This window comes from Ambystoma mexicanum, chromosome 9 (assembly GCF_040938575.1).
Source record: "Ambystoma mexicanum isolate Mex_15411 chromosome 9, UKY_AmexF1_1, whole genome shotgun sequence".
NCBI lineage: Eukaryota > Metazoa > Chordata > Amphibia > Caudata > Ambystomatidae > Ambystoma > Ambystoma mexicanum.
This window is the reverse complement of record NC_090931.1, coordinates 593,118,212-593,142,001: the sequence shown is the minus strand read 5'-3', so window position 1 is coordinate 593,142,001 and position 23,790 is coordinate 593,118,212. Positions and strand designations below refer to the sequence as shown.

The 23,790-nt window shown below is 47.4% G+C and overlaps 1 protein-coding gene across 7 annotated transcripts in view; it reads right to left on the bottom strand.

Annotated features, from left to right (window-relative positions):
- Positions 1 to 23,790, bottom strand: part of NCOR1 (nuclear receptor corepressor 1) — a 2,268,409-nt gene that overhangs the window by 1,844,250 nt on the left and 400,369 nt on the right. For 5 of the 7 annotated variants that reach the window (XM_069615218.1, XM_069615220.1, XM_069615222.1 and 2 more), the window contains exons 12-13: positions 17,065 to 17,243; positions 16,165 to 16,197 (exon numbers count right to left, since the gene is read on the bottom strand). In XM_069615218.1, coding sequence (XP_069471319.1) covers positions 16,165 to 16,197; positions 17,065 to 17,243 — 212 coding nt within the window. The remainder of the gene's footprint in view (positions 1 to 16,164; positions 16,198 to 17,064; positions 17,244 to 23,790) is intronic. The other 2 variants (XM_069615221.1, XM_069615224.1) reach the window with 1 other exon arrangement.

Sequence of the window (23,790 nt, the reverse complement as noted above, 5' to 3'; positions counted from 1 at the left end):
TTCTGCGAGTGAGCCGGTTCTCCAAGCAGAGATTTGGAGGGAGATCATTATCCTCAGCAGGTGCCTCCCTCTGGAATAGCCTCCCTGCAGTCCTCCGACTTGAGCCTGACCTTAAATTCCGGAAACTCAAGACCATCCTCTTCTCTTCCTTCACTCTCCCTCTACCCTGCTAAACCCTAGCTCTCTGCGCTCGCATCTCTCCCTCCTCTTCCTTCCCGCTTGCCAACTGGCCGCTGGGTATACCTCAGTCTCACAGGTCCCAGGCACCCCCGCCAATCCTATCTTGCACTTTCCCCAAGGCCCAAAACCCACCCACTTTCAAGGCACTTAGATATAACCCGAGAGTGGCTCTCTATGCACTTAGCCCAGTCCCCCCCAACTGGGTGCACTTGGACCTCCCCCTTCCGTTACCCTAAATGCACTTGCACAATCCAAATGCACATACCTGAAGATAGTCTGTTCTGCCCAGTCTTCTCCCCTTAATTGAGTTGTAAAACTGCAGAATCGGCGTCAGGCCTATTTGATGTGTCTCAACCGTTCAATGCATTTTACGCAATTACTCTGCCTGTGCAGACTATTATCGTCTCAAAATTTTAAGTGCTCTGAGTAACTGGTTTTCCGATTGTTCCACCCGCCTCGAGCACTTAGAAACACTTTCTTGTTTATAGGTGCTATATAAATAAACAATACAAAGGAAAGGAAAGGGTTAGGGAAGTAAAAATGTTAGAACAATTTCTCAGCAATTTTGAGGGCAACTGAATCCTCCAATGAAGTCTAGATAAGCCTTTCCCAGCTGCACCAGTGTACAACAAGCTACTACCTATGAGGGACCAACAATATCAAAGTCGATGGATTTAGAAGAGTGCCTTTAGGGAGCCGGGACAGGCAAATTCATTTGAAAACAGTATGGATCTGATGCACTTCTAGGATAAAAGTCTTGCACAAAGTTAAGAGAGTTCAGAAAAGTCAATTGTAGGGTTTTAGGGAGAATTCTCAAAAATGTGTTAATTCCCTCTACCTTAGAGACCCGCAGCAACTTTGCTGGATTTGTGTACCTGGAGAGAGTGTGACCCTTTTTCCTACTCTCTCATGTATTTTGATGTGTGTTTTACTCTTGTGTTCTTTGATTATGGAGTTTTAGACCTCTCCATAGGCATCTTTTCATGTGTGTCACACAGCACCCTCAGTGCAGTGACACTGGGAAGCCTTTCAGGTTTCCCAAGTTTTAAATACCCTCTCTGGGATAAACTAGTTTCCCAGAGAAAGTAAAGTGAAATTGGCTTTACTAGTCTTTTCAAATTCCTAGACCCAGCACACCCGATCTTACTATAGAGTGCTGGAGGGGTTACTCAATATCACCTGTGTCTAGATACTCATGTAGCAGTCAAATGTGAGCCTTTCCTCTCGAAATGGCTGGTGGCAATGGTTTTACAACAAACCACCATGACTTTTCCCGACAGCGCACACCGGTAGCGTTAAATCGCAGGAGCCATGTTTTTTAAAATGGCATCTGAGCCCCCTGTGTTTAAACAGGTTCTGGTCGTCTTTTTTCACCATTTCTTTATGGAAAGGTCCCTCTAGAGTTTTGCTCTGCGTGCCAAACGAGGTTTGGTCCCTTTGTTTCATCGCCTTTGGCAGGCTTCAGGACTGAAGACCACCTCTGGCACCCGAGTGTCTGGGATGGGCAGGAAGTGAGGGAAGTGCCCGAAACTCCCTGTACTCAGTCTCCTAGGAGACTCGAATGCACTCTGGCATGATTGGCTAGCTGACTGTCCGGCAAGGACAGCCACCCTGCTGGGTGAGTGGCATCTAGGCTGGAATGAATGGGAAGAAACTGAATAATAGGCAAGTCTCTTGGCTTGAAAGGTAGAATCGACCACTGGAACAAAAGAACTGAAGACGAGCTGCTACAACTCCTGGAAAGTACAGGCAGATGGAGGGGGGTACACTCTTGCTATATGCCCATCCTCTGCGGCACTGCTAGGTAAGGAGAAGATCTTGGATGTGTACGGGAAGACCTGTATTCGAACTCGTCCTTGCACCTTCGTCAAGCCAACGCAGATGCAATGCTGGCAGCCGTTAACCAGAGGCTCTGGTGTAAAATTGCAGATTTCCTCCCAGAGCTTCCAGCGCAGAACCAGGTCACAATTCAAGGCGGGATTGGCAGATGCCAAGTTGATGGTGCAATACATCATGGAGTCCATCGTGGCCCGCATTGACGCCTCTGGCCGTGCCATCTGCATTGCCACGGACATGAGAAGAAAAGCCTTGCTCCGTGCGACGAAATTCAACCTGGATGTCCAGGATCGCATCTTAGATCGCCCGTTCGAAGGGGGTGACCTCTTCAACTCCACAACAGATGAGGAGCTGGATAAAAAGAAAACAGCTCACAAATTGTTAGGCAGAGTTTGTATGCAGTACCCTTTGGGACCACCACACACAACTATGACTACAGGTGTAAGCAAAACCAACCTTTGGTATAAGTCTGTACTACAGTCTTTGGTAGCTGAGCTGAGCAGCCAGGCTTATGTCAAGAGGGAATGGGAGCTTTAAGGATGTTACACAGAGGTCTACAATCACGAGTATTCAAATAAACTCTTACACTCAAGGTTTCTTGGTTACACACTTATTCATTTATTCAACAGTCAGTTATAAAACATTCACTAGAAGGAGGCAATCTATATCATACAAAAGAATAAGTTACTCCTTACCTGGTAACGTTCTTTCGATGGGATGTTCCTCCAACGTATTCCTTATCTATGATATTTGTATCTCCAGCTTGCTGGCCTCGAAAAATATTTTTCCCAGTAGAGGGCGCTGTGCGTCGACATCCGTCGAGTGTTCCTCGACAGCCACTGTATCGACGCCGACATCATCATGCCTATAAATGGCCACGCACAGCGTCCGTTGATCAGTTCCGTTTTGTAGAGTAAGGTAGTTATTGCATGAATGGTTCGTACCCTTGAAGGAGCGTAAGCTGCAACCAAAATGGAAATTTTACTGCGGGGATGGATGGGAGGGGCGATAAGGAATACGTCGGAGGAACATCCCATCGAAAGAACGTTACCAGGTAAGGAGTAACTTGTTCTTCGAAAGGGATTGTGTCCTCCGACGTATTCCTTATCTAGGATAGACTCCCATAGCAGTGGTATGTGATTGGAGGCGGGAGAAGGAGATGCCATATTACTCTTTAAGAATGAACAGAGTGTAACACAGCTTTGCCAAATCTAGTCTCTTGACTAGGAGGAATCCAGGCTATAAAATTTAGTAAAGGTATGTGCTGACGACCATGTGGCAGCCGCACATATGTCTCTAATTGGTACCCCTCTTTGAAGAGCTGAGGAGGCTGCGATACCCCTGGTCGAATGAGCCCATAGATTTTGAGGGGGCTCTTTCCCTGCCAGTTTGTAGCATTCCAGAATGGCTAAAATAATCCACCTGGAGATGGTTTGGTTATTGGTAATCCCAACTTATGTCCTGCGTAACCTACAAAGAGTTGGTCTGCTTGTCTAATTTTAGCAAGTCTACTGATATAAAAACTCAAGGCTCGCTTAGGGTCCAGCCTGTGTAGCCTCTCTTCCTCTTTCCCCGGATGGAGAGGAGGATAGAATGAAGGTAAAGTAATCTTCTGAGTAATGTGAAATTCAGAAACTACCTTTGGGAGGAAGTTAGGCTTCACCTGTAGAACCACTTTGTCCTTGTGAAAAATTGTATGAGGAGGTTTACAAGATAGGGCTTGTATCTCGCTAACCCTTCTAGCAGATGTTAATGCTACCAATAAAACAGTTTTGAGGGTGAGAAACTTCAATGAACAAGAGTGGAGTGGTTCAAAAGGGGCACCCTTTAGGAAGTTTAAAACTAGATTTAAGTCCCATAAGGGAACTTGGAATGGTCTTGGAGGGTAAACATTAGTTAGACCTTTCAGGTATTGTATTACCAATGGAATTTTGAAATACGATGGCTCCTCTGCAGAGCGCTTAAAGATCGATAGCGCTGCGAGATAGCCCTCAATAGTGCCAACTTGAAGGCCTGAATTTGCCAAATAAAGTAAGAAGGATAACACCGCAGGTGTACCACACGAAAAGGGTTCGATATTCTTTTCTCTGCACCAGCTGCAAAATGTATTCCAACGGCAGCGGTATAGAGGTTTAGTTGCTGGCCTTCTGGCCGAAAGCAACACCTCCATGACGTCATCTGGAAGGTCCCAATCCTTGTACCTCAACCTTTCAGATACCAAGCGTGAAGGTTGAGGGTCTTGATGGCTGGATGGAGAACCTGACCTCCCTTCTGCGAGAGAAGATCCTCTCTGTACGGTAGACGAATTGGAGGATGGATGGACATGTCCAGAAGGTCCGGGTACCACGTTCTCCTGGCCCAATCCGGGGCAATTAGGATCATGGTCTTCCGAAACCTTCTCAACCTCCTGATCATTTGAGGAATGACAGGGACCGGAGGAAACGCGTACAGAAGTGGGAACTCCCAGTCCACTACGAACCTGTCTCCTAAAGCTCCTCTCGGGGGAAATTACCTTGAGCAAAATTTGTCGCACTTCCTGTTGATACTGGTGGCGAACAGATCCACTTGAGGGGTTCCCCAAAGGGCGAAGATCTCTTTAAGGACTTCCTGAGCTATCTCCCACTCGTGGGAGACTGTGTTCTGCCTGCTCAGAGCGTCCGCTCTCAAGTTCTTCTCTCCGGCTAGGTGAATTGCTGATAGAGAGATTCCTTCCTGAATTGCCCAAAACCAGAGCTGCATTGCCTCTCTGCACAGTGGCAGTGACCCTACGCCTCCTCTTTTGTTGAGGTAGTGCATGGCCACTGTATTGTCCGTCATTATCAGGACGTTTCTCCCCCGTACAGACGGCAGAAAAGCCTTCAGTACCAGTCTGATGGCTCTCAGCTCCAACAGGTTGATGTGTAGTCTGGACTCCGATGGAGACCAATGACCGCTGATGGTCAAGTCGTTGGCATGGGCTCCCTACCCCGTGAGTGAGGCGTCTGATTACTGTTATCTCCGGCCATGGTTGCCAAAAGAGTTTTCCTTTCAAGATGTTCTCTGGAGAGGCCCACCATTGAAGGTCGTGGGCTACCTTGTCCGGAATCCGGAGGAGATCTGTCATCCTCCCTGAGAATTGTGACCACTGAGTCCTCAGTGCCCACTGAAGGGATCTCATTCTCAGGCGAGCCTCTGGCACAAGGGATATGCAGGATGCCATGAGGCCTAGCAACCTCAAAAAGTCGTAGGCTGGGAGACGTTGGGCATTTTGAAACCTGGTGACCATCTGCAGAATATCTTGAGCCCTCACCTCTGGTGGCGAGGCTTTTCCCAGGGACGTGTCCAGGACTGCTCCAATGAACTGGAGTCTCTGTGATGGTATCATCTGTGACTTCTTTAAATTGAGGGAGAAGCCCAGCTTGTGAAGGAAGTGGCAGACATAATCTAGTTGGATCCGAGCTTGTTCCGTAGAAACTGCTCTGATCAACCAATCGTCCAGGTAGGGGTAGACATGAATCCCTTCCCTCCTTAGACTTGCAGCCACAACCGACATTAGCTTGGTCAAGACCCTCGGGCGGAGGTCAGCCCAAATGGCAGAACTCAAAATTGATAATGAGAGTTTCCAATTGCGAACCTCAGGTACTTCCTGTGCTTGGGATGGATTGGCACATGGAAATAAGCATCCTGAAGGTCCAGAGATACCAACCAGTCCTGAAGCTGAAGGGCCTGAAGGATCTGAGAGAGAGTTACCATCTTGAACTTGTCCTTCCTGAAGAACTTGTTTAATTTTCTTAAGTCCAGGATGGGTCGCAGTCCTCAGTCTTTCTTTGGTATGAGAAAGTAGGGGGGAGTACCAGCCCTTGTTCCTGTCTGCTACAGGTACCGGTTCTATGGCATCTTCCTCTAGCAGGTTTACAATTTCCTGCAAGAGGAGCGGATCCGGCACTTTCAGAGAGCTGTTCCCCGGTGGATGGCTCTGAGGGATGCATAGAAAAGGCAGGCAGTAACCTTGGGCAACTGTCTCCAATGCCCAAGCATCTGACGTAATAGCCTGCCATTCCGTCAGATGGTGAGTTAACCTGCCCCCTACAGGCGTCTTGTGATGGGAGACCTCAGAGTGGTTTGGGAGCGGCTGATGCAGTTGCCGAAGGTAAAGCGGCTCCTGCTCCTGCTGATGCGGCTTTCTTTCCTTTACCCCGTCCACCACGGGTACATTTTCCTTGGCCTCTTTGAGCCGGCCGTCCTCTGCCTCTTCCATTTGAGGAATAATTGTGAAAGGACCTTCCACTCCAAGAGGATCCTGAGGGACGAAAATTAGTTTGGTGGATTGCAGCTCCTAGTGACTTGGCTGCTGCTTTAGATGTTTGCAGTTTTTCCAAACTATCATCCGCCTTCTTACCAAACAGGGAAGAGCCGTCAAAGGGCATATTCAAAAGTCTGGCCTGTACGTCAGAAGCAAAGCCGGACTTTCTCAACCACGCATGCCTGCGGATTGTGGTACTTGCAGCCATGGCTCTGCTGATACTGTCAGCAGAATCAATGCCAGTTTGAAGGGACTCACACATTGCATCTTTAACATCTCTGCTATTTAAAAATGCGTTCCTTTCTTCTCCTTCCTGGAGGCAGTCAGCCGCTGATGAAGCACACTCCCAAAGAGTGTGGCTGTACTAGCGAGCGTACAAGTCGCATTAACAGATTTTAAAGCCATGCTACAGGCCGAGAAGACTTTCTTAGCCATGGCATCATATTTTTTATCATCCCTATCCTGTGGAGCAGTGGGGTATGCAGATGTACTGCCTGATGAAGTTGCAGCCTGGACCACCAGACTCTCTGGAGTAGGGTGCTTAGATAGGTATTCAGGGTCAGCAGCAGATACCTTATATTTCGCTGACAACTTCTTGTTAACCGCAGGGACAACTTCAGGAGTTTCCCAGTTAGTTAAAATCTTTCTTTGTAAAGCAGAATGAAAGGGAACCACAGGATCCTCCTGTGGACCTTTATCCAGAATATCTGTGAGGTCATCCTGTTGAAAAACAGGTGAAAACGCAGACCAACCCATGAACTCCATAATTCTTGACATTAGGGTTCTATAAGGGGTTTTAGCATGTTCCCCTGGGTCTGGTTTGACAAATTCCACTTCTGGGGAAGTGTCTAGGCCACTTGCTTCCTGTAATGCATCCTGAAGGTCTTTCAACCTTCTTTCCTCAGAGGCAAAAGTCTCTGGTTCAGGTGATGTGGTCCTCTGCAGCCGAAAAGGCCTTTCTTGATCAGAATCTTCCCTTTCTTCATAAATAGAAGTTAAGGGGGGATGTTCTGGCCTGTGAAATGGTATAAAACCCATCTCTAAAGCAGAGGGAGCCATCATCAGTGGCCTTGAAAAGGTCGATGTCGTTGACGCCGATGTAAAAATCCTCGAAGGCGCTGACAAAGGCGTCGAGAAAACTGGAAGAGGCCTTCAAGAACTCGAGAGGATCGGAATCCTGCTCGAGGATGTCGACGACATTCTCGACGTCGTGTCGGAGGCTCTCGGTGTAACCGTTGGCTGTGGAGTAGCCGTGGGTTTTTCTTTTATCGGCGTCTATGTCGGCGTCGACTCGATCGGCGGATGCGTCAAGGAACCCTTCGATAACAGCGTCGATGGCGCCGATCTATGCTTCGAAGGGGCTTTCGACGATGGCCTCGAAAATGCTTTACTTCCCGATGGCTCATGGCACTTTCGGGTCGACTCTTTCGCCGGGTGCTGCGACTCGCGGCGTTTAGATTTTTTGGGCTTTTCACCCAGGTTATCAGCCTCAGCTGACTTCGAGGGGGTCGAGGCCGCTTTCTCGAAGACGCTTAGCATCTTTTTTCTGAATTCCTCCCACTCAGCCTGAGAGCTGTGTTTTGTGGGGCAATTTACTCTTTCAGGGGAACTAGAAGATGACGACAAAGGAGATCTTCTATGTCTCTTTTTCCAGTGTCTAGACCTCGACGAGTGGTGGGAGCCACTTCGAGACCTAGACCGAGAATGCTTTCGACGGTGAGGAGACGAATGTCTCGACTCTACGGCGGAAACTTTTGAGGAAGTTAAAACTGACTTACCTCTCTCGAGCTTCCCCTTACGCTCCTTCAAGGCTTTCGCCGTCATGGATAGGCATTCCTCACACTCCGAACACTGGTGTTCGATTCCCAGACACCACAAACAAATCCTGTGAGGATCCGTCAACGAAATTTTCTTCCCACAGTCTCGGCATTTTTTGAACCGGACCGAGGTGTCGTCGGGTCGGAGGAGGAAGCCATTGAGTACAAGTCGGTTTTCTCGAGGAAATATGAATATATTTCGACTGACAAACTGAGCAAAGGTATTCCGAGGCACACGAAGCGTGGAAAAACGGAACTGAGCAAAGGACGCTGCGCATGGCCATTTATAGGCATGATGACGTCAGCGTTGATACGGTGGCTGTCGAGGAACACCTACTCGACGGACGTCGACGCACAGCGCCCTCTACTCGGGGGAAAAAAAAATTCCGAGGCCAGCAAGCTAGAGATACAAATATCATATATAAGGAATACGTCGGAGGACACAATCCCTTCGAAGTATACTTCAGTCTTTACATGGCACGGGTCTGAGACATTTAAACTACTTTGAAGCAGGAGAAAAATGGCATTCAGAGTACGTTGAAGTAGGGGCAAAAAGGCATAAATTAATAAAACTAATATTACAGTAACTCTTAGACAGTGCAAATAGTTTGAGTTCACCAGAGAAGTCGATTCAATGCAATAGCTTAGGCCAAAGTCAATGGGTGAATGTCTTGTATAGGATAAAGCAGTTCTGGTAGTTAAACGGAAAAATTTTTGCCAAATTTCTCAGAAGTAGTTTGTAAAAGAAAGATTCATATGTTGGGTCACAAGCTGACTAGGCCTGCAAGTTGCCAAAGTTTCAAGCACTTTCGCAGTGAGAGGTAAGTTCTCTCGGTCGGGTTTTCACAGTACCTTACAATGAAGAAAAAGATGCAGCTGAAGACTTCTGTTCCTGGCAGTTCCCGCAGATCTCGCTGTTCCTGAGCCTCAGTCGAGGTGACAAGAGGGAGGACGTCGGGGGACTCCTGCACTGGGACTAGTCAAAGCTGGCACTTGGCATATCTTCAATTCCGGTAGCTGTATTCAAGCACACAAACTGGTGTCCCTCTTCCTAGCTATTCGGTTTCCTGCTGCACTCTGAGGAAAATAAAACCAGCTGCGAGAATGGTATTCAGGTGGCTTACGAGTTGATTGGTCCCACCAACTCAACTAAGAAGTCGTCCTTGAAGGGCTTCTCTATCGAGATGAACTTGGTGATTCAGACCTGCAGCAGAGCTTCACCGGGCAAACCAACGGTCCAGGAGTTGCAGCAGCCATCCTCTTCCAGCTCGTCTTCGGTTCTTTCGTTCCAGTGGTCGACTGCCTTCCAAGCCAAGAGACTCGCCTTTCAAACAGTTTTCTCCCATTCATTCCAGCCTAGCTGCCACTCACCCAGCAGGGTGGCTGTCCTTGCCAGTCAGTCAGCCAGCCAATCACGCCAGAGTGCATTTGGGCCTCCTAGGAGACTAAGCAGAGGGTTTCGGGCACCTCCCTCACTTTCTGCCCACCCCAGACACTCGGGCTCCAAAGGCGGTCTTCAGTCCTGAAGCCCGCCAAAGGCGTAGTAACAAAGGGACCAAACCTACTTTGGCACGCAGAGACAAACTCTAATTATAATGATGTGTTATTTATATAGCGCCTTCATCCAAAGCACTTTACAGAGAACATGGTTACATACAATATCACCCAACCAATATTGGTACTAATCGACCTCGGAAGGATGAGAGGCTGAGTTGGCCTTGCCGGGATTCCAACCTGCGACCTGCAGATCACAGCAGCGAGCGCTCAACCCACTGAGCTATCTACCGGCTTAACTCGAGAAGGACCTTTCCAAAAAGAAATGGCAAAAAAAGAAGACCAGGACCCGTTTAAACAAAGGAGGCTCGGGCGCCATCTTGAAAAACGTGGCTCCCGCGATTTAACGCCATCGGTGTTCACGGTCAAGAAAAATCATGGTAGTTCGTTGTGAAACCACTGCCACCAGCCATTTCGAGAGGAAAGGGTAGCATTTGACTGCTACATGAGTTTCTAGAGATAAGGGATACTAGGTAACCCCTCCAGCACTCTATTGTAAGATAGGGTGTGCAGGGTCTAAGAATTTAAAAAGACTAGTTAAGTCAATTCAACTTTACTTTCTCTGGGTAACAGTTTATACCAGAGAAGGTGTTTAAACCTTGGGACAGCCTGAAAGGCTTCCCTGTGCCACTGCACTGAGGGTGCTGTGTGACATGAAAAGATTATGCCTATGGAGTTGTCTAAAACTCCATAATCAAACATAAGAGTAAAAGGCATTCAAAATACATGAGAGAGTGGGAAAAAAGGGCCACACTTTCCAGGTAAACAAATCAAGTCCTCCAAATCCAGCAAAGTCTCTAAGGTGAAGGGAATTAGAATTCGTCCCAACATGCAGTATGGAGGAAAGGGGGCGGGACATAAGATTAAGACTTATACCAAAGGTTGGGTTCTGTTTGCCAGGTGGTCAGGGTTGTTCTAGTGCACCCAAAGGGTACTGCATACAATCTTGCCTAACATAGGGTCACAAACTCTTACGCCTGTGAGAAGGGAGTTGAAATCAACTCGAAAAAGGCAAGCCATTGCAATTCCCAATTGAGAAAAGCACGGCTAAAGGCAATAAGACCCTATGCCTAGACCGTACCTCTCGTTAGAAGAAGAGTGGCGAAGCTGGATTCAGTCTTGCTACAGCGGTGCAGACCCTGGTTCCTGAGCCTCAGTCTTTGGGACACGAGGGAGGACATCTGGAGGGCTCCTGCGGCAGTACTTGGCAGGTCGTCGGCAGCTACGGGCTCGTTTCGGTTCAGCAGCACCTTGCGGTTTCAGCGCTCATCAAACAGCACTGATGCGGATCTTGGATACTGGTTGGATTTCCTTCACTCCTTCGATCCTGCACTCTGATTAGGGGACTCTGGAGGTCCTACTTCTGGAGGGTCCTTAGGAGGCTCCTGGTGTTTCTACTCTGATTCATTCCACGTCAGGCATTGGGCTCCCGCAGCAACAGAGAGGTAAAGCAAGTTGGGGGGAGGTGGTCCAATGGAGTTCGTCCCAGGGTTAGTTGGTCCCACTAACCCAAGGGGAGATGTCATTCTGGAGAAACTTCTCTGTCGAGGTGATAAAGGAAGTCCGCACAGCAGCAGGGCTTCACCAGGCAATTAAAAAGTCCAGGAGGTTGCAGCAAGCTTTGTTCACGGTTTCTTCGTCGGGTGCTTCTACCAGTGGTCGACAATGCCCGTAGTCCGAAAACCCTTGCCTTTTAAGCAGGTTTCTCCCATTCATGCACAGCCTAGGCTGTCCATCACACAGCAGGGTGGCTGTCCGGAAAGGACAGCCAGCCAATCAGGACAAGTTGCATTCAGGCATTCCTAGAGATAAAGGACAGAGGGGTTTTGGGACACACATCCTGTCCTTCCATACACACTGGAGCCAGGGGCGGGCTTCTAGGCTGAAATCCGCCAAAGGCAAGACAAACAAAGGGCTTAAACCTGTCCCAATGCAGAGAGTAAAAGGCCAAGAAAGACCTCACAAACAGAAAATGGTGAAAAAAGAAGACAGGGCATTTTGACAAAATGGTCACCCATGGGCGATTCTCACAATCCTCACGTGAAGATGGCGATTTGTCGTCCTTTCATGAGGTCTTGTCTTTATTCTTCACCTTGATCTTGTAGAGATGGGGCCTATCCTCTCCTGCCGTCAGCGCGACCTCCTTTGCATACAAATGGCAGTTTGCTGTGGCAGTTGGGTGGGGGGCGTCCTGGAGTCGAGGGAAAAGCACTGTAGTACAAAGGCCATCTCAGACTGGAGATTCTTCTGCTGTAGCATCCTCCGATTTCCAAGGTGTGTCCGTTATGGTTGAAGGTAGATGATCCTTGGTTTACATCCGATAGCATTAAGAAGATTGAAATGCTGAAGAAAAGGTTTGACTGGTAGATAAGCAGAGGCCCTTGCCAGAAGGAATATAGGGGGCTAGTCCAAGATGAGTAACAGCAGTAGAAAAGAGATTTGTATGGCAAGGACTGGCAGGTGACCAAAGATGAGCGGTCACAGGGAAAGCAACACGGGAGGAGCAGAACACGGGGGTAGCGTGGGTAAGATAACGCATGCACAGAGAATGCCGCGTGGACAATGCAGTATCCAGGGAAGGAGCGTGCACTCAGAATGCAGCGCGGAGGTGCCAGTCCAAAGGGTGTGGGAAAGGGGGAGGCGGAAAAGCCGGAAAGACTAGCGTCGGAAAGAAGAGTAGGACCACCCACTGCCGTTAGGCACACAGGAGGAAAGAAAGACGGCTTGGAAGCCGGGGAAAGAAATAGAAACGCTACGAGGTAGCAAAAATGAGGGAGAGAAGGCAGAATGACAGGACAGCGTAGCAGAATGGCGTAGCGTCTTACCCGTGGGCTGAAAAGGCTAAGGGTTGCAACGCACACAAGCCGAGGATCCAGCCGAACTAAATACTCTCCCATTTCCTGGCAGCGGCCACCTTGGAAAGACTAGACTGTTGCAGCAAGAAATGTAATAGCACATTCTTGCGTGGCACGGTTTTACTGAAAGAAATGCACTCAGCGCACGACACCAGCAATGCCATAGGGACCACCTAGTAGTGGTTGTGACAGTGCTGTCCTGCAGCTGAGGGTTCAGCCTGCAGTAAAAAAGCACAATGGTAGGAAAAAGTAAACCACTGCCACCAGCCATTTAAAGTAGTGAGAGTAACAATGTTACATGAGAAAGTAGGATTAGGGGTGTTGGGGAGAATTCTCAGAAATGTGTGAATTCCCTTCTACCTTAGAGACCCCAGCTCTTTTTGCTGGACTTGAGGACTTTTTATCTCATGTAATTTTAATGTGGTTTATTCTCTGTTTTTGACTTTGGAGTCTGACAAACTCCATAGGCATCGTCTTTACATTGTGTCACACAGCACCTTCAGTGCAGTGGCACAAGGAAGTCTTAGTTTTCCCAAAGTTTTAAATATCTTCTCTTGGTGAAACTAATCTTTCCAAGAGCAGTAAAGTGAAATTGATTTTACTTGCATTTGTAACTTTCTAGAACCAGCACACACTATCTTACCATAGGGTGCTGGAGGGGTTACTTAGTATCCCCTTTGTCTAGTTTCTCATTTAACATTTTTATGTTCCCCTTTCAACAATTAATGGCTGGTGGCAGTGGTTTACTTTTTACTACCATTGTGTGTTTTTACTGTGGCTGCATTCGCAGTCCCAGCAAAGCACCCATGGGTGTCCATTTCGTCAAAATGGCCCGATCTTTTTTTGCCTTATCGGGAAGGTCCTTCTTGAGATTTGCTCTGCGCGTCAATCCAGGTTTGATCCCTTTGTTCGTTTGGTCTTTGGAGGGATTCATGAGTGAAGCCCACCTCTGGCTCCAGTATGTCTGGCAGGAAGTGAGGGAGGTGCCCACAACTCCGTCCTTAATCTGCTTGGTTACAGGAATGCCCCCACAGGTGATTGGCCAGCTGGCTGTCCAGCAAGGACAGTCACCCTGCTGTGTGATTGACAGCTAGGCTGGAATGAACGGGAGAAACCTGCATAAAAGGCAAGTCTTTTTGGCTTGGAAGGCAGAGTCGACCACTGGACGAAGGAATCCGAAGAACTTCTTGGAAGAGACATCTGCTGTAACTCCTGGACCGTTGGTTTTCCCGGTGAAGCCTGCTGCTCTGCTGAAGCTCCGAATTCGCCTTGACTAGAGAAGCCCTGCAAGGACGACTTCTCCCTTTGAGTTGGTGGGACCAATGAACTCCAAAGTAAGCCCGTCTGGACATCCTCTCGAAGCTGGTTGTATTACCGCTGCTGCTGGAACCGAAATGCCAGGGAGAGGAGCACCAGAATTTGTGCGTTGCTTTTAAGTCGGACCCGAGCGCTAGGAAGATCCTCCGGACTTCTCTGATGCAGGGCTGACCAAGCCTCAGCCACCTCAACAGAGTGCTGAACCCCAGAAGCAAGGTAAGTCTGAAGTGGTATCCGAGAACGGCAGTGTTGCTATTTGCGGTCAGACGCTAGGAGCTGAAACACAGAAGAGCCACTGAATAGAAGTTTGCCCATTGCTGCCGCACACCTTCCCCTTGCAGAGCAGGAGTCCTCAGACATCCTCCCTCTTGTCCTCACGACTGAGGGGCAGGAACAACAGGATATGCAGAGCTGCACAGGAACAGAAGCCAGCTGGAACCATTTCTTCTAACCACAGGTACTGTAAAGTCCAAGAGACCTTACCTCGTGTTGTGTAGCCTTACTTGCTCTCAGTTGAGACCTGTCTTGGTTACCTTGCAGAGTTTCTAAAGCTTTGCCCCCACAAGCCTCCCAGCTTGTGGTCCTTCAAGTGTTCCACTTTTTACAAACATTTCTAAAAACATTGTGCAAGACTTTTTACCTACCTGCAAAAAATATATTCAGTTCCCTTTGACATTGTGCAATTAACCTTGGCTGTCCTGACTCCCTGAGAGACTCTTCTCATCTTTGACTCTGTGCTTTATCCTTTCCCCCAGAAAAGGGGGAAACGTATTTGCTATTGGAAGGTTTTCAAAAGTACTTACCCGTTTGTGTATTATTTGTTAACCTTTGTTTCATTCCTCTATTCTATCTTTTACACCAAACTCAGTATTGCTCTAAATGTACTAGTTATAAATCAATGTCCACAGTGTCCTAGCTATTTAAGTCACCCGAGGTTTTAGGAAGTGTTTGTGTGTCATCCCCAATGGGTATCATCTAATTTAGAGAAACTAACAGTGTGTTTTGAAGTGTATTTTAATTGTTACATATATTGCTCCCTTCTGAAGAAGGCTTTACAACTGAGATAAATTAATAATTGTTTTATCAAGTTAAGTGTTTATTAGCATGGTACAATGTCCTTTCATCGCGGGACTTTTTTTGCTGGTTTTTTACTGGAAATTATTTATCGGAAAAACCCATTGATGGTTAAAAAAATTATATATGTGATGTGGGCTTTTGGTAATAGATATAAACTGAAAGGTAACTGGGGTTTAGGTGGGCCCCCCAAAAATAAATTCGATGGGTTTTTTCGATAAAAAATTCACAGTCAAAAACATCCCGCTATGAAATGACATGGAACCATTAGCATAACTGCTACTGTGAAACTATTACTGCTCACATTGACCCCTCTTGGGATAAGCCTGGCTGCTCGACCACACTACCAACCTGTGTAGGTCAGACTTATATCAAAGGTTGGGTCCCTACTGCCAAGAGGTCAAGATTATTGTAGTGCACCCAAAGGGTACTGCATACAATCTTGATCTTGTCCAACACCTTCTCATTCTCCACAAAACATTTTTACTTCAGTATGTTTGTTTTCTTCATGTATATCACATAATTTTATGTTCCATTCGTCCTAAGCAGGCCGAGTTCTTGCTGCAACTGGGCTGGATTCAAAGCACCTTAACTCAAACAAGGTTTACGCTCCGACAATAGTATGGTGGTGAGATGGCACAGTATTAAAAACATTTTTTTAAAAAAGAAATCTAAAATTGCATGCCTCACAGACCAAAACAGTTCTTTACTTCAGTGCAAATGATTTTTGCACCAAAAATGAAGAGAGGTGGGGGGGTGGTTGGGGGGCGGGGGGAGAATTCTAATAAGTACGGTTTAATAACGATTGGCTTAAGGTTTACACATCTCAGGTATGGTCTTAGTCAGTGATCCATTTTCACGGTTGCCTGGCATGATATATGGATTACAATGAAAAAAGCAGTGCAACCTTTATTCTTAAACATGTATTAAAAAAGTTGTTGTATTGAAGTCTTTGTTGGGTCACTTATATTTTCAATAGTGCCAAGGGATCAGCTGGGAAGTGGTGCTAAAGCCCTTTCCAGTAATTAATTTCTAGACCCTTACATTTGGCAATTAGAACTAAGCAAGGCACGTTGCATTTTACCCAGGCAAGAAAAGCCTATACAAATATAAATGGAATTCACTACGAAACTAGGCAGTTGAAGTCGCATCCCAGTGAATCACAACTCAAAACAACTTTGCACATGTCAGCTGTGAAACGTACAGGCAGTGATAATAATCATACAGTTATCTGTACACTCATACATACCCGTAAACTGAAGTGGAAAGGCTCTGCCTGAACCTGTTGATGGAGAAATATATAAAGAAAACTAGAAAACTGTAGGTAGTTCGCATTCCATTACCATGGAATACTCCACTACACCAGACAGAGCTTTTTTCTCAAAAGTGTAAAAAGACAAATGCTTACATCACCCTTTTTTAGATATTGGGGGAAATCGGGGTTGGACACTGTTCCAAAATCACAAAGCGGTTAAGGGCAGACTAATGCGGGCTTGTGATGTAGGAGCGAGATGTGCACAACAACTTTAACATTTGAGGAGAAACCAATCTACCAATAATTGTCTCTATAAAAGCAACAAAGGGTCACTGTCCTGAAATTCCAGGTTCATTTTTAAAGTGCAGTTTCCCTGCTTCTTTTACACCTTAATGTAATCAGAAGCCTGCAACTAGGGCAGTGCCCCGTTTCGATCCATCCAGATACATTCACAAATGCATTAAGGTTAATCTAGGATGTCACGTTACACTGAAATGTGGCAGTTGCTATTACAGTAAATAGATGTGGGAAGAGGAACAAAGACATGATGTGCTCTGTAGATACAAGCTGCCAAGATAGAGGCTGGCACTCAATGCACAAGAGGACAATGCAAGCTGGTTCCAAAAAGAGGCTCCCTCCCTGTCTGAACAGCACAGCTTGAAGTCTAAATGTTAAAAACAAAAGACTAAAAATTTCCCATTTTATCAAAATAGCTTGACTTCTAAAAATAAATTTGCTTGGAACTGAGATAGGTGAGCATGATCATCCCAAAAACCCTGGATTTAATTTTGTAATTTCTAACCCCAAACCCTGGCGGCAAAGAGCCCTATAATCTCCACCCCCTTAGTGTTGCAGCAAGGAAAGTTCCAAAAAGGTGGACAGAAAGCCATTTACTTCTCCTTAAAGATCTCCTTTTCGTGGTCCGTCCAGACATTCATGAACTGTCGGTCTTTGTACACTTTCATTGGATCCTCCATGAGCCCATTCATGTTGATGAATTTTACCCGACGCTGCTCAGCATCGAACATCATTGGTGGGATTACAGAGAGTTGCCGCATTTGCTTCTCATTGTTCTGTGGGCCACACAAAGGGAGACAAACAAAACTAGATAAAACCTCTGCTACAGGGTGGAGCATTTAAACATTGTACAAAGCCACTCCTTCATAGATCACACATCTGAAAAGAGACCTAGCATACAGAAGTACCTGCAAAGGCTGAAGTATGGTCCTGCGGGAAAAGTAATCAATGGTTTAAGCATTGAAAACTAAAGTCGTTATAGAACACAACATACCAGGCACCAAAACGCTGATCACATCCATCACAAAAGGAAAGGCACAACACTCTTGTATGCTTCAACTAACGTTTCACATAACAGGTCCCAGTCAAATCGCTTCAATTCAACTGTTATTAATGGCACAGACACAAATTGCATATAAAATTTGACAATATAGAAGTATCTGACCGAAACGCCTCAAGTATCAATTTAGCATGGATGTTACACAGTGGTGCTATATGCCCAGATGCAGCGAATCATCAATGCAATGAATGCAACAAACAGACAACACTCACAGGCAAGTCAAGTCGAATTAATCATTTCGTTTATAAATTGCATGGGCATTTAAGCACACAAAATGTGCTAGATGATGTAATCGATCGAATGGCTGCGTTTCAATTCCTAGGGTGGTGGGGATAACCCACAGATGATGAATTTAACTTTGATAGGCACAACAGAAAAATTACATTTACAGATTTAGGTTTTGTTAAGCAAGACTGTATGCAGTACCCTTTGGGTGCACTACAACAACCCAGAGCTTCTGGCAATAGAAACACAAACTTTGGTATAAGTCTGCACTACACAGGTTGGTAGCGTGTGGCACAGCCAGGCTTATCTCAAGAGGGGTCACTGTGAGCTGTAGGAGAGTTGCAGAGATTCACAGTGACAAGTATTCAAATAAACTCTTACACACAAGGTTTCTTGATTAAACAATTATTCATTTATTTATTTACCAGTCACTTAAAATAAGCCTTCTTCAGAAGGGAGCAATGTAAAGCAACACACAGATGCACTCCAAAAATACACACTCTTAGTTACCTAAATAGGCAAATACCCATTTGGGGATGTCACACAGGCACTACCTTCACCCTCAGGTGACTTCAATAGCTAGGGTGCTGTTGGCATTAATATATCACTGTTGCATTTAGAATATCCTTGGGAGTAGTGTTAAAGAGAAGAGAGTTCAGAATAAAACAGTATTGACACAGTTATTCTTAATTAGGTAAGTACTTTCAAAACAACCCCCCCAATGCAAAGTCAGTTAACCCTTTCCTGGAAGGAAGGCAAACACATACGCAGCAGAGAGTAGTCATTCAGGGAGCCAGGCCAGCCAATGTGAAGTTAGCAAAAAAAGGTGAACTGAAGCACTTATTGCAGGTAAGTAGAAAGTATTTTCCTATGTTTAAAAAATCTTTGTGAAAAGAAGAAAATCAAAGTAGGGCCACAAGCTGATTAGGCTTGTGAAGTAAAGAAGCTAATAGCAACTCTACACATGGAAACAAGCAAGTCGCCAACGAAGACAAGTGGCTACACAACAAGAGGTAAATTCTCTTAGACTTTTCAGTACCTTTAGGTTGAAGAAAAAGTGCAGCAGATGACTTCTGTTCCTGTACAACTCTGTAGATCTCACTGTTCCTGGGCCTCAGTCGTGGCGACAAGATGGGGGACCTCTGGGGACTCCTGCACTGCAATGGGACGGTCACCGCTCGCAACCGGAAATCTTCAAACAAGTGGCACTTCAGTGTTTCAACTCCTCGTATCTACCGCAAACAGCAACACTGCGGTTCCTGGCTGTCAAGATACTGTCCTTGCATCTGGGGTCCCGCGCTCGATTGAGGGGGCTCAGGCTCGATCAGTCCTGCTTCCTGGGAGTCCGGAGGATCTTCCTGGAGCTCTTGGCCAGTTTAGAAGCCACGCATGCAAACTGGTGTTCCTCTCCCTGGCTATCCAGCAGCGACTGCAGTGGATACTCGACCAGCTTTGAGTCGATGTGCAGGTGGCTTACTTTTGAGTTGATTGGTCCCACCAACTCAAAAGGGAGAAGTCGTCCTTGCAGCGGCTTCTCTATCGATACTAATTTGGAGTTTCAACACAGCAGCAGGGCTTCACCAGGCAAACCAACGGTCCAGGAGTCGCAGCAGGCGTCTTCTTCAAGTTCTTTGGATTCCTTCGTCCAGTGGTCGACTCTGAATTCCAAGCCAAAAAGCCTTGCCTTTTATGGAGCTTGCTCCCATTCATTCCAGACTAGCTGTCAGTCACCCAACAGACGTAAGAGTGCATTCTGGTCTCCCAGGAGACTAAGCACAGGGAGTTTCGGCCACCTCCCTCGCTTCCTGCCCCCGCCAGACACCCTGGAGCCAGAGGCGGGCTTCACTAGTGAATCCCGCCAAAGGCCAAATGAACAAAGAGACCAAACCTGGTTTGGCACGCAGAGTAAATCTCAAGAAGGACCTTTCCACAAAGAAATGGCAAAAAAAGACGACCCGGGCCACTGACAAAAATGGCACCCATGGGTTTTTTACTGTGGCCGCAGTAAAATCCCATAATGGTAGTAAAAGGTAAACCACTGCCACCAGCCATTCAGTGAGGAAAGGGTAACAAAAATGTTACATGAGAAACTAGACAAAGGGGATACTAAAGTAACCCCTCCAGCACCCTATTGTAAGATAGTGTGGGCTGGGTCTAGAAAGTTACAAAATGCAAGTTAAGTCTATAACACTTCACTGCTCTTGGAAACAGTACTTTTACCAAGAAAAGGTATTTAAACCTTGGGAAATCTAACAGACTTCTCTGTGCCACTGCACTGAAGGTGCTATGTGTCACAATGTGAAGATGATGCCTATGGAGTTTGTCAGACTCCAAAGTCAAAAGAAACAGCGTGCAAATCACAGAAAAATACATGAGAAAAAGGTCTCACACTTTCTAGGTTAGACATTAAAAGTATAAAAGTCCAGCAAAAAAGAGCTGCGGGTCTCTAAGATAGAAGGGAATTAGCACATTTCTGAGACTCTAACAACATGCATGACTTAACGTTTGTTATAGTTAATCAGTAAATCCATAAAGTAGACGCTGTAGGCCAATTTCTGTGCAGTCAAATAAAATGTCATCTGCATATGAAATCCACAAGAACTTTAGATGATCCACTTAAGGTGAAATAAATGCTTTAGCATCCAGTGTTTCTCCCAGATCAGTTAAATACAAATTAAACAGGGTGGGTGCCAGGCTGCATCCCTGCCCGGGACCCCTATATGATCATATTTCCTTGGTAAAGCATACTTGCCGCTTCAATCTGATTTTCAAGGTGATATCTTTGTGTAAGTAAAACAAAAATATTAAGTAAATGGGGAGGGATGTCCCATAACTTTAGTTTAGACCAAAGGAAATTCCTATTGACTTTGTCAAAAGCCATAGGCAAATGAATACTAGCCATACCTACTGACTGAAATTCTACGCCCAGGCTAATTTTCGTAATCTAACCCCTATGTGCCCATTCATATTAGTGCCCATCTCTGTCCTAAAGCCGGTTTGATATATTTTCAGGATACCATGTGTAAGGGTCCATTGATCTAGTTCTTTTAAAATCAGTGCCTAAAATGTTTTGTTTTATCATCAGCGTCTAATAATGCTATGGGTTTGTAATTAATTGGATGCATATGTTCTTAATAGTGACCACAACCACAAGCAATATTTTCCATGATCTAGAAGCCCCCCACACCCTCTCTGTGTTAAAGTTCCTGCAAAGAATATACTTAGGATATCTGATTTGCCTAGACCATAATTATCCTTTTGAAACTCCTATTACAGAGACCATAAGGTCTGGGCACCTGCAAATTCCAATTTTTTGGATACAGTTAATGCCATCATTCAAGCCAAAGCGTACCGCCCATTTGTCATCGGACATACAAATCCTCAACCTCCCTGGAGGTTGATCACAGAATTTTATATTATACTCCACCCAGGTAGATTCAAGAATTGCATTTTGTTGGATTACACATTGCGGCATTGTGCATCCTTAACCATTTTCCAATAATTTATATCCGTTTCATTGAGTGCGAAAATCTCAAGGGACAGCCATTTTAGGGGACTAGCTACGTTTAGTAGCTAAACCAAGAAAACGCAAAAATGAACACTAAAAAGGCCGCTAGGGGGCACGTACCAGCATGGAAGCGTGAGGACGTTGCTCCAGTCTGAGCCGTTCGGCCTACTGATTTTCATTCTCCCCTGGTGGAGAGGGGGCTGCCTAATACCGACTCAAGGCTCCCTCATCCCTTAAGGTGTTGTGAATAGTGATCCCCTCAGTCCGGGTGAAGACGGAGGCAGGAGTGGCTAAATAGAGACCCACACCCTGACCAGCGAAAGGCTCACGACTCCCACGCCTGCATGAGAGAGCCCAGGCGTTCCATTACATGGAGAAGGGTATCGTAAGCATCGAAACTCAGAATAGAGCCGAAAAACAAAGTCCGGAGAGCGTCTTGGATCCCCGGTAGCCCCCTGAACACTAACAGGCTGGGGAGCAGGGGCGAGGTGCATAGGCACTGGGACCCGCGAGTGACGCAGCAACCCCCAGCGGAGACCGGGCTGAGTGACGCCCCCAAAGGAAGTGAGCAGACAGTCCCACAGCAAAAGCCTTGCGTCGGGAGAAGAGGATGTGGAGCAGACAGTCGACACACAGCCGAGAAGCACCCGGTGACGCCACCCCACCACCCGCAGGGAGATTGCGTTTTTGCCCGCCCAGGCAACCATAAGAGGTATCATCTCCCGAGATCCACAGCGTAACAGTCTCCCGTGAACGCCCAGTGAAAGTGGGGGGCTGGTGAATGAAGGAAGGGAGGGACACGGAGAGTGACATTTATGAAGCGACCCGACCACCACAAAGGGGGGCTACCGTAAAAGTGAACTGCAGGAGCCCGTGCCATTGGGGGTAGAGCCCAGCGGGAGGCCCGGAGACTAATGGGGAAGATCAGTGAGAGCTACCCAGACCAAGAGGGGGAGAAGGGAGCTCCCAGAGAGGGTACCACCTTCCCACCCAAGTATCGGAGGAGCAGTCAGACCACGAAGCAGAGGGGCCAGCATGTGAGAGGATATTGGGACCCCATGCCGACCAGACGGGGCCCGGCAGGAACTCTAGCAGGAGAAAGAAAAAACACTGTTGAGTCCGTGACCCGGGCCCGGAGGGTGAAACTAGGGTCCTCCTGCGGGCCGCTGACTTCACACTAGTCACCAGTTGGCGGATATACCACCCAATACACTCCCCCCACCCCAATATAAACCCCCCCCACCCGAGACCGGCACTAAATTGTACCATGGCCCGTGAACCACATACACTCTGAGGGGCCCCAACACACAGAGCACGGACGGGGTAGACGGCCCCCGCCTGAGAAGGAGATCCAGCGGGAGAGGCAAGGAACTGCGCAGAGACCCCGAGTGAAATACCCATCCAGGTAGAGGAGGAGGTGGGGGCAGAAAAGAGCGCACGCCGCATGGGCAGAACTGACCGGACTAAAGATCAGAGACCCCAGCCTCTTACGGGGGGGTAACACCAAAGAGCATCAGGCGGCAACAGCAGGACAAGCACTCTGGGAATAGGAACACAGAGTCCCCCATGTGGAGGTGGACCCGGGGCCCCACAGGGGACACCCACACCCAAATATCAAGCACTAATCCACGGCAAGCCGACGAGGCTTGAGGCCCAAGGCGGCACGGGGAAAGAGCCAGCACCTGGCAGGGAGTCTGGAGACACTGCAAGCTACTATCCCCCACAACCTGGACCCAAGGGGACAGACACGAGACGCAGGAGCACTCGAGAAACTGGGGTGGACGCGAGACGGTCATGGAAGAGAACTGGGGTACCGCGGCACTCCATCCAGGGGCCGCCAGACGTACCCCTGGTGTAAGACATTAAACAGGCGTTCCACACTAAGGAGGGGGAGAGGCATCTCCAGAGAGGGCCCTCGTTAAACAGTGACAAAGCACAAGCGGGGAGAAGATCCAACACAGGGGAAGGGGGGGGCCCAGGCACCCTCCACATGGTTGAAGGGAAACAGAGACCAAACATCCAATATTAGGAGCAAGATTCAACTGGGTTGCATATAGTGGCTTCGGACCTCAGAGTTGTCTGGAGACAGACGCACAAGGCCGGGGGTAGACACCCCGACACTGTCGGAACGTGGACGGCGGACCAGGCCCTGCACACATAGTTAACCACAGAAGAAATGGGAGCCGGGTCCGGCCGGACGATCAGGGTGTTACCCCGGAGGAGGCCGTACTCACAAGATCCTGGTACAGCTGGGAGACAGACACAAGGCCAGAGGAAGACGCCCTGACACACATTGTTACTGCTTTCGTGGATAGCAGAAAGGGGTCACATCCCAACGGTGAACCTGGGAGCTACCCTCGAGGAGCAACAGAGTCAGGTTCTACCACAAGGAGAGCTCACACAGGAGTTCTCTCCCTGCAGCGTTTTCAGAGGCCCTCAGGAACCACCCAGAGGGCAACCCCCCCAACCCCTGTTCTCACAAAATGGCAAACGGGGCAGACGCTTCAGCCCCCATGTTGACCAGGGAAGA